Source organism: Lacerta agilis, chromosome 2 (assembly GCF_009819535.1).
Source record: "Lacerta agilis isolate rLacAgi1 chromosome 2, rLacAgi1.pri, whole genome shotgun sequence".
Lineage (NCBI taxonomy): Eukaryota > Metazoa > Chordata > Lepidosauria > Squamata > Lacertidae > Lacerta > Lacerta agilis.
The window spans coordinates 14,048,696-14,059,132 of record NC_046313.1 but is presented as its reverse complement, the minus strand read 5'-3'; the positions used below and the strand labels follow the sequence as shown (position 1 = coordinate 14,059,132).

The 10,437-nt window shown below is 40.3% G+C and overlaps 1 protein-coding gene across 1 annotated transcript in view; it reads left to right on the top strand.

Moving 5' to 3' along the window:
- The window catches only part of CERS5 (ceramide synthase 5), a 35,710-nt gene that overhangs the window by 6,813 nt on the left and 18,460 nt on the right, over positions 1-10,437 (top strand). The window contains exons 2-5 of the mRNA XM_033138682.1: positions 5,828-5,933; positions 7,419-7,549; positions 8,797-8,854; positions 9,250-9,300. Coding sequence (XP_032994573.1) covers positions 5,828-5,933; positions 7,419-7,549; positions 8,797-8,854; positions 9,250-9,300 — 346 coding nt within the window. The remainder of the gene's footprint in view (positions 1-5,827; positions 5,934-7,418; positions 7,550-8,796; positions 8,855-9,249; positions 9,301-10,437) is intronic.

The window sequence follows — 10,437 nt, the reverse complement described above, 5'->3', positions numbered from 1 at the left end:
ACACAAGACTAAACACATGGAAGATTTTTACCTATTAATATTAAAAATTAATAACAGCAATGAGGTAATAGCCTTGCTGCTGCATAGAATAATGCATTGAATGTGACTTTTGGAGCTTGTAAGTAAAGCTTTTAAACTTACTAATGGTGTGGTCTGCTCATTGCAAGAGGAGTAGAGAGGAAAGCGTTGTAAATGGACTAAATAGGATATTTAAAAGGTCTTAACAGTCTATATGTTAATAAAGCTTCACTGTGCTGTATGATTTTGTGACTTTAATACTCTGCTGGGGGCTGTCTCTTGGTGGAGAGTGTGTTTAGCCCCTTGCTGTGGATCTAGACATCCAGCCAAGCCTTTTATTAATTAACCCACATGGGTAATCTGTCTATGTGTGGAGTAAAATATAAGATAAAGACAACTCTTTATATCAGGGGTTGATAACCTGCTGGCCTCCACTTGTTCTTGGACTACAATGCCCATCATCCCTCACCACTGGCCATGTTGGATGCAGCTGATGAGAAGTGGTCTAACAGAATATGAGGAGGCATAGTTGTTTTAAATCAGGAAAGTCATTAATACTTGTATTCACCACTGTCCTTTACTATGACATATGTAGAAATCCCAATCGGTCTCCTTTTAAAACTGAATTGTAACATAGTATTACACAGCCTTAATTATGTAAAACAACAACAACAACAATAATTAATACCGGTAATAATTTATTTGTACCCCCGCCTATCTGGCTGGGTCTCCCCAGCCACTCTGGGCGGTTTCCAACAAATATTAAAATACATTAAAATATCGCAGGGCTAAACAGGGCTGCCTTCAGGTATTTTCTGAATGTCAGGTAGTTGTTTATCTCCTTGACCTCTGATGGGAGGGCGTTCCATAGGGCGGGCGCCACTACCGAGAAGGCCCTCTGCCTGGTTCCCTGTAGCTTTGCTTCTTGCAGTGAGGGAACCGCCAGAAGGCCCTCGGCGCTGGATCTCAATGTCCGGGCTGAACGATGGGGGTGGAGACGCTCCTTCAGGTATACAGGACCGAGGCCGTTTAGGGCTTTAAAGGTCAGCACCAACACTTTGAATTGTGCTCGGAAATGTAATTTACTAATTTAAAGACACTTTAAATCACTTAAATGTTTTACAATCTGACTTGGCACAAGTGAAAACATGGACCAGGGCCATCCTGGCTGATCTTAAACTTTGGAGATAATGGGACCCTTGATAAACGCAGCTTATACGCCAACGCACCTTGAATTTGGTCCAAGCACACAGTGGTAAGCAATGTACTTTGTTTTAACAGAGTCTATGAGATTACACTTCATAACAATTAGTATCCATTATACTTTCCAAACTGTCTTCATAATAAGTGCAGCCTTGTGAATAAGCTTTCGCAAGTTACTAGCCTGCAAAAAGAAATACTAGCTTACTGGGGGTTGGCAGAGGTGGGATGGAGAGTTGTGCCCTCCTTGTAGCATACTGCTGCATTTCTGTGCTGACTATGGAGGGAGAGGACTTGTCTCCTTTCACAGTTTCTTTGCTGGGAGTAGAGGAGCAGTTGAGCACTCGGTTCCTCTCCAGTCAGCCTGTTCATTTGCTTCCATGGAATTCAATGTATTCTCCTTCATGTAGCTCCTTGTCACTTCTGGTTACCAAGCTAGTAGTGCTTAAATGAGAGGCTAGGTTGATACTGAGCGGTTCAAAAAGTTTGATCAATTTACATTTTTATAGCTTGTTATAAAGGAACCATGTAGCACCTTAAAGGCTTACATCTTTATGGTGGCTTAAGCTTTCGTGGACTGGCATCCATTTAATCAGATTCATGAAGTGTTACTTTTCAGCTGGCAACCTGGGCTCATGAAATGCCCATAATCAATACGTTCGTCTCCTATAAATGCCACACAACTCTTTTCTTGCTTTGTTATTTTGTTGCAACAGGTTAGCAAGGCTGTACCTCTGAAAACTGAGTTTCAGATGGTTAATTCATTGCAAGAGAGAAAAGTGTTATGCATTAACACTTTATAGCAAGTTATATGAACTTTTTTTTTTTAAAAAAGATTAAACTTCTGGAAGTGTATGGCAGAATTTAGAGATTTATTTCAGTGAGATAGATTGCACAATAGAACTCAGCACAAGTTGCAGTTGCTAATACGTATAATTATCGGATTGTACATGCAAATACTGCATTGTTTTTTGATTAGGTGGAATGGGGAGCCTTTAATGAGATAGGCCAGAGTATGCTTTTTAATTCACATCATCATCTTGCTGTTTTTATTACATTTGGATATAAGACAAATACTGTAACTGAATTGGGACCTTTGCTCTCTGCCATACTGGAGACACGGGCGCTATGCCTGGTGTGGTGTAATATGAATTGAGTTGGTAACTGCTGAAAATGTAGTTAGCAATATGTAATTGACATGTGGGTTTAACAAACTTTTCATCTAATAAAATATGCCCACAGCTGGGTGACTTCCATTGTTAGGAAAGACAGATGAGTGCAGATTCATCTGCTGTACTTGGATCGGTTTGCTAAATGGCAGCTATGAAATCTTTGGTGATCAATGCACTTCTTAAATGAATTTCTTCACTCTCTTTTGTTGCCCATTTCCATTACCCATTATAAAAAGAGGAGTCCTGCACTTTTAAATTGAGGTGCCTACAAACATACAGCCCTACAGAAAGGAAATATGTTGTTGTTTATGCTGTAGTGAGATCTGCAAGAGGCTATGTTCTAGTTTTTGTGTAGAACATTATGGTCTAATTTTGGCAAACTAGTGTAATGTGCTTGGTTTGGACTGCTTGATAAACTTTGTGACATAGAGATTAACTTCAGAACCAGTGCACTTAGGACTAAAACAGTCGTACCTTGGTTGTCAAATTTAATGCATTCTGGGAGTCCGTTCGACTCCCAGAAACATTCAAAAACCAAGGCGCGGCTTCCAATTGGCTGCAGGAGCTTCCTGCACTCAATCAGAAGCTGCAGAAGCCATGTTGGACGTTTGGCTTCCGAAAATCAATCAAAAACCGGAACACTCACTTGAAAAGAGAATTAGACAAATTCATGGAGATAGCTGTCAAAGGCTACTACATGTGATCGCTGCTCTGGCTCCACCATTGGTGGCAGTAATGCTTCTGAATACCATTTGCTGGAAACTACAGGTGGGGAGAGGAGAGTGCTGTTGTACTCATGTTCTGCTTGTAGCTTTCTGAATAGGACTAGATGGGTCACCGGCATGGTCCAGCAGGCTCTTTGTATATTCTTATGAGTTATAGTAAAATCCATGGAAACCTTCATGCACTGCCTTTCACATTCAAATGCATTAACCACGTGTAGCTGCATCTTACAGTGTAGCTGCTGCTGCTGTGTCTTCTAATTTAGTTTATTATCTGCCCTTCTCCCCCAATGTCCCAGAGTGGGCTACAACAATGCTAAATACAGTCAAACCTCAGTTCTCGAACCGCTCCATTGCTGAACGTTTCGGCTCCTGAATATTGAAAGCCCGGAACTAAATGCTCCGATTTTCAAACATTCCTCGGAAAACGAATGTCTGATGCAGCTTCCGATGAGTGCAAGAACCAATCGGAAGCTGCACCTTGGAAGTTGAACTGTCTTCCGGAACGGATTACATTCAACTTCTGAGGTTTGACTGCAGAGTATTAAAAATGTACAATCAGAAATATAGGGTGGGTCTTGAAAATATATTTACCAGGTTTCAAAGCCTAAGGTAAAGAGGTCTCCCTCCCTCCCTCCCTCCCTCCCTCTCTCTCTCTCTCTCTCTCTCTCTCTCTGCCAAAAACTGTATAGTGACATTGCCAGATGCACCTCTGTGGGGAGGCATTCCACAACCTACCTATAGGTACATGCTGGCATGCTAGTGCTACATAAATTTGCCAGTACCCATGATAAGTGCATTTAAGTATGTCAGGGGAAGCATGGAACATTTACATCAATAAGCATTTGCCTCTTGCTTGTGTCAGATTTGTTTGAGCTGATCCCTGAGCATTTTCTGATCTGTTTAACTGGAACTTAAAACCACCCATTATCAATGTATCACCCTAGCATAGGTTAATCTGCCAGAAATGTAATGTTTGAAATGGCCCTCACATTTCTTTCTTAAACATCTCTTTGGAAATGGGCTCCAGTACCTCTTGCTGTGGATCTGTGCTTTGAGTTCTTGCTGTAGTAGACTGTAGAATTCTTTTCAAAAGAATGTTTCCTTTTTTCCTCCCATTCATTAGGTATTATGCAAGGGAAGGAGTGGGCATGAAATTTGTGTTCTATAAACTTCACCTATCTTAATGAGTTTATTGAGATGCTCAGGATATGATTGCATATTGTGTTCAGAGAGTGTTTATATGAATGAGGAAGACAGCCAAAGTAGAATCCAGCTGGCCCAAATTTGTCTGTGATTTGCAAATTCTATATAGAAGTAAGAAGATGCTTGAATAGGTCAGTGACCCACCTAGATCAGCATCCCGTTGACACAGGTCCCTGTGGGAAACCTGCAAGCAGAACCAAACAGCAAGAGCACTCTCCCCCCTTACACTTTTTACCAACTGGTATCACTGTGTGACAAAAGAAACCAACAAATGTTTTGAGACATGCAAAAATATAGTGTGTCTTCTCTTTTCCCCCTCAATTAATGGAGCCTGAGATTACAACAATTAGCATATGGGGGTCCTCAAGCAAAAGAGAGTTTAAAAGGCAGTCCTCTAAACGTTATTTCTAGAGCTTTTACGACCAAGTCACTGGTGGCTCTTATATTCTATTTCTGATCTTCAGGGAAGAATCCCTGCACTTAAGTAGCTGAAACGAAAACACTCATGAGCAGGAGAGAGGTGAACCCCTGTGTTTGCAGAAGTAAAATCAGTATTTGGGTTGGGGCTGTGGGGGGCACAAGAGAAGGGCAAAAATATACAGAAATAGCCCGGTGTGAACTTGGGATGCTCAGAAGATGTTGACTGTTGGAAGTTGGATTGAAAGGGGCGGGCGGTGGTTACAGAACAAAAGCAATTCAAACTGCAGGCTTTTGTTGTACGTCCTTCTGGTAATGTCTAATAATTAATTTTAAAATCCTGTCATTGCTTTTAATCATTTTGCTAAACTGGCCAGTTATTTTATATATATATCATGAAAATACATGAGGATACTAAGGAAACCTTTTTCTGTTGTCGTATCAAACAGAAGTGTGTGGTATCTGTTGTCATTTTAAAGCTTTTATACTGTTGGGGCGGGGGACACAGGTGGCGCTGTGGGTTAAACCACAGAGCCTAGGGCTTGCTGATCAGAAGGTCGGTGGTTCGAATCCCCGCAACGGGGTGAGCTCCTGTTGCTCGGTCCCAGCTCCTGCCCACGTAGCAGTTCGAAAGCACGTCAAAGTGCAAGTAGATAAATAGGTACCGCTCCGGCGGGAAGGTAAACGGTGTTTCCGTGTGCTGCTCTGGTTCGCCAGAAGCGGCTTAGTCATGCTGGCCAGATGACCCGGAAGCTGTATGCCGGCTCCCTCGGCCAGTAACGCGAGATGAGCACCGCAACCCCAGAGTCGGACACGACTGGACCTAATGGGCATGGGTCTCTTTACCTTTACCTTTACCTTACTGTTGAAGGGATCTGTTTTACTTGTTTGAATGTGTAGAAGTAAAACAAGCTTGCACGTCACTGAAATTTAAATAGAATTATTCTTTTACGTGAGTGGTCTCTTGTGTGCATGACCATATGCATGGCAGAAAAATGTGACTGAAGTTGCAGTATAGTTTGGACTTTCACATTCGGAGTTATTTTTCTCTGTGTTCATTTGTTACATCTTTGGTATCCCCCCCCCCCCCAGATTTATTGCAAGACCATGTGCTGCACTTCTTAACATTCAAAAATGTGAACCTCACAGAGCTCAACCCAATGCAATTCTAGAAAAGGTGTTTACATCTATCACTAAGGTAAGTGATGCTTCGACTTTTTGTTTGAATGCAATAGAATGAGTAGTGGTGATAAGAACCATACATATCTCCTTGGAGGCATGGGGGATATAAATGTTATTAAATAAATAAAATGCTCATTCTTTCCAGTTCTGTTGTTTTCCAGGGAAAATAAACTTTTCACTACTATAGTGAACATCTAACTACACATAACCAGAAAATCTGGCTACATGTCTTCTTTACATTGTTGTGTATGTGTTGCTGTCCACTCCCCGCTTCCAATGTGCATGTTGAGTGCATACATCTAGTACTCAGACTATAATTCTGCATAAGGTTTGAACAGAAACCAGGCAAGGTACTGTGAAGATAATAGATTGTGTCATTTCCTCCATAGTTCTCAGTTTCTCTCTCAAGAAAATTAACTTCTTTTCTTACTGTCACTACTAGGCTAATCTGTTGAATTATTTTCTTGCTGTCTGGGTTTCTCAGAACATTGATGTGTAGACTATAATGGATGCAACCAGTGTTTTCTTTTTCTTTTTAGAAAAGGGGTGTTGATACCCACCATGAAGTTGTTAGAGAAAGTGTCATACTTTTAACATTTGGGGTGGGGGGAAAGGTGCTGGTGGTGCGTACCCCTAGAGAAAAGCACTACTTGCAACAGCATTTAACACAAGACTAACCTTTAGCAGAACTAGGAATGAAGGTTTGACAATAATCCACACATACCCCTAAACCTTACCTATGCTGAAACAGGCATATTTCCAAGAAACTATGGATTTATTTACCGGTATGTTTTATTCTTCACAGGATGGATCCTGGAGGCTGACTTCCTATTTCTGTTGAATGCTTTTAACTCCCTACTGCTGCTTTTAATTTATATCAAATACTCTATTGTAAGAATATCCCTGTCATGCTCTGTTCATCTTGGCTACTATTGGTAGCAAAAGGACTAATGTAAGGCAAATGTAGGCGTAGTTTTGAAAGCACTTTAATGGAAAACTAGTTTTGTTGAAACTAGCCTGACATCAAATCATGTTTTGCTGGCAGAATTCCAGGTGATGAGTAGGAACTTTCTGCACAGATGGGTGTGGCTGAAGGGAAGAAATCTCCAGTAGTATTGTCATCTTTTTGAAAAAGATAAGGAAGATACTGCAAGCAGTCAGTAGAATAATCCAAAATGTAAAAATGCAGTGTAATACCGTACTGGTGTGTTAAGCTTACACATTTTAGTTTTGTGTGGGTATGTGTTATTTCTTTGGAATTTGTTGTTCATGGCATCTTGCATCCACATTTTTATTTCATATTATCATATTGGATCTTTATGTATATTTCTGCTAATAATTTGTTTCTTGAACTGAGTATTTAACCAGTGATACTTTTTCTAGCAAAACATTGTCTGTACAATTTTGTATAATATGCAGCAGGTCAAAGAATAATTGGGCGATAATGGGAAGAGTCTGTTTTAGAAGGTAGCTAAGGAATATGTGTTTGATTACCTTCTAGTGTCCAGATGCAAGAAGATTAGAGGGCTTGTCAAAACAACTAGATTGGGATGTCCGAAAAATCCAGCGCTGGTTTCGTCGTCGAAGGAACCAAGATAAACCAAGCACTCATGTGAAATTCTGTGAAAGCATGTAGGTTTGTGTATAGTTCACCTCTTACAGCTCCAATGTTTTGTTTTAAAGTTGACATCTTATGGTCTCTGAAATTTTGAAGAAAGGCGTTCTTATAAAACAGGTGGCTATTCAGCAATAGGCATTACTGAAAATTCTTTTAAGGTTATATCCAACTAAATCATTGCTTGGAACGACAACTACAAGTGCAGTTGCAACTGCTCCCTCTTCCCCTTGTGTGCCTCCAGTATCACCCTCAAATCTGCTCTAGAGGGCTAGAGGGAACCCCCAGAGCAGATTTGGGGGATGCATGGGGAAGGACAGAGAAGGGAAGTTCCATTGCACTTGTGGAAGTCGTTCCATGTGTGCAATGATTTAGCTGGATACAGCACTTATTTTTTTTATTTGTACCAGGAGATACATTTGGATGTTTCACCCCACTATTTGTGTATCAGTGTGGTAAAATAGCTCTTTCACCTTTAGTTTGAAGTGTACAGCAAAAAGCTATAATCTTTTAATCTTTATGCAAGCTATATTTTATCCTTTGAAGTTATTTTCCATTGCATGCACTTGAATTTTTCCTGGGCTCTGATTTCTTTTCATTCCCACTTAAATTTATTTTCTTACCTTTTCTGCATGACCTCTGTCACTATAGTATCTGAGCATCTTTGCCTTCCTGCCTGCTACTTCTGTGACTTCTACCTCTCTTCCTCAGTGGCTTCTTCCCCAAGATATTTGCTTTAGGTGAGTGGGAGTCTCATTTGACATCTGTCTGTCTTTGGTTTATACTCTAAATTGGAAGCTGCTTAATTGTAAGCCCCATTCCCATGTTACTCGTGAGTAGGGCATTGCTGTGATTCATGCGATCCTGTCCCTGTTGTAGCATCTCCTCCTTCAAAAGAAGTTTGTCTGAAGTGTCTGCAGTTGTCTGAAGTGAATGCCCAACATAGAAGAATTCTTGTGAGATCAAGATACATGCAAGAACTCACATTTTGAGGTTTTACCAGACAACCATAGTGTCCATGCATATGCTTTTTCCTCTTATTGTGGGGCCAGCATAGTTGTGTATATCAAGGTCTCCTACGGATATTTTATAGATCTAAATTATATTATGTTAAGTCTCTAAAACATGTTCATTTTATTGAAGGAAGTCACACAGGGCTCTAATTAACCTCTATTTTGAGTTAATTTTGGATTTTCCCTGGTTGGTGCTTTACAACATCCAGATATTTGTGCCATATATCTGATTCTTACATTTTCACTTCCAGGTGGAGGCTTATATTTTATATCTGTATATTTATGTATGGACTCAGCATTCTTTGGTTGGTGAGTATGTTGCATAATAATCAATATATATTCGGTGGAATTAAATTAAGAGATTCAACTGGTCCTTGGGGACTTCATTGACATTCTTATTTGGGTTGTCAGTGATTCCTTCAATTCTATCCTGGCAGAACAGGAAAGGTAGCCTTTATATAACTCTTCATGTCAGGAATGCTGCAACTTTTTCTTTTTGACTCCAGAACCAGAAAGACCAGTTCATGATTTGTGATGCCTTTTATTTGTTGCTTCTTGAAAAGGGTGTTGATCCCTGTTTTATAATCTGTGGTTGCTTTTATTAAGCAGTTTCCCGCTCAATATAAGGGATCCCATATCTACACTTTCTAGTTGTAGTGTTTTCTAGTATCTTTCATTCATTCATTATTATTATTTTAATCTAGACACCCTGGTTTTGGGATACTCGACAATGCTGGTACAACTACCCTTTTCAGGTATGTGGTGTCTTTACTAATAGAAGCTTGTAACAGTGTTAGGTATCATTTCCTGAAGTCCTTCAGCCTTTGACTAATCACTTTCCTCTTGAACCAGTTTGCCACTGGAAGTACTGATATATACACAAAGCTCCCTCATTTGATACAGCTTATCTGTCAACCTTGAGGGAAGTAACCTGTGGAACAGCTGTGTCTGTCAGAATAAGTGGCACATCCTGATCTTGCAAATTTATTTTCACATGTTAGAGCCCAACTTGGAGCTCTGGTAAATCAAAGGTGACGGATTGCAGTACATGTGCCTGGTTGTGTTTCAAAGTGAATTTGCAGATAGGTCAAGAAAAAGGTAATTCTAATGGGCATATTATGCTTTGCTATACATTCCTCTAGTATGCCTTTCTGGTCTGTGTAGGAGGTAATGGGCCTACTTTACTTAGAATGTGTTTGATGTTTTAGTGCTAAACGTAAGGGATGAGGAACACAAAATAGCTGGAATGATGCAATAGGGAGAGATTTACAGTGACAGTTCTCTGGTGTAGCCCTTCTTTTAGTCCTGCCGTCATTATGTAGATAGATTGAAAACTAGTGAGAAAAACTGTGTGTGCTGAAAACCATCCAGTCACTAAACAGTGGTTCTCAACCTTGGGTCCCTAGATGTTTGTGGCCTACAACTCCCATCATCCCTAGGTAGCAAGACTAGTGGTAAGGGATGATGGGAGTTGTAGGCCAAAAACATCTGGGGACCCAAGGTTGAGCAAGGCTGCACTAAATAAACACTCTCTGCATCTGCATCTGAACTCACCTAAGTTTTTGTCTTGTTGCTGATCTATCAAAAAAGTGCTGTTTTTATGGGTTTGAGGCTCCAAACAGCACAAGCTGATTGCTCTCTAGTTTTGTGTTGTTGTTTTTTTTACACAACACTTGGATGGTAATGCTGAATTCTTCTCTGATCCTCATTTTTTAAAAATTGCTGTTTCTAAGTAACATGTATTTCAAAAGCACACACGGCAAGTAATCTGTGGCCTTTTCTTTGTAGACCCCTGTTAAATGGAAGACACACTTTTTATTAGTTAGCTAAAGGCCTGTCAAGTTTTGCAGCCTGGGGAATAGAGAGTTCTAGTCTTTTCTCCAATCAATCTA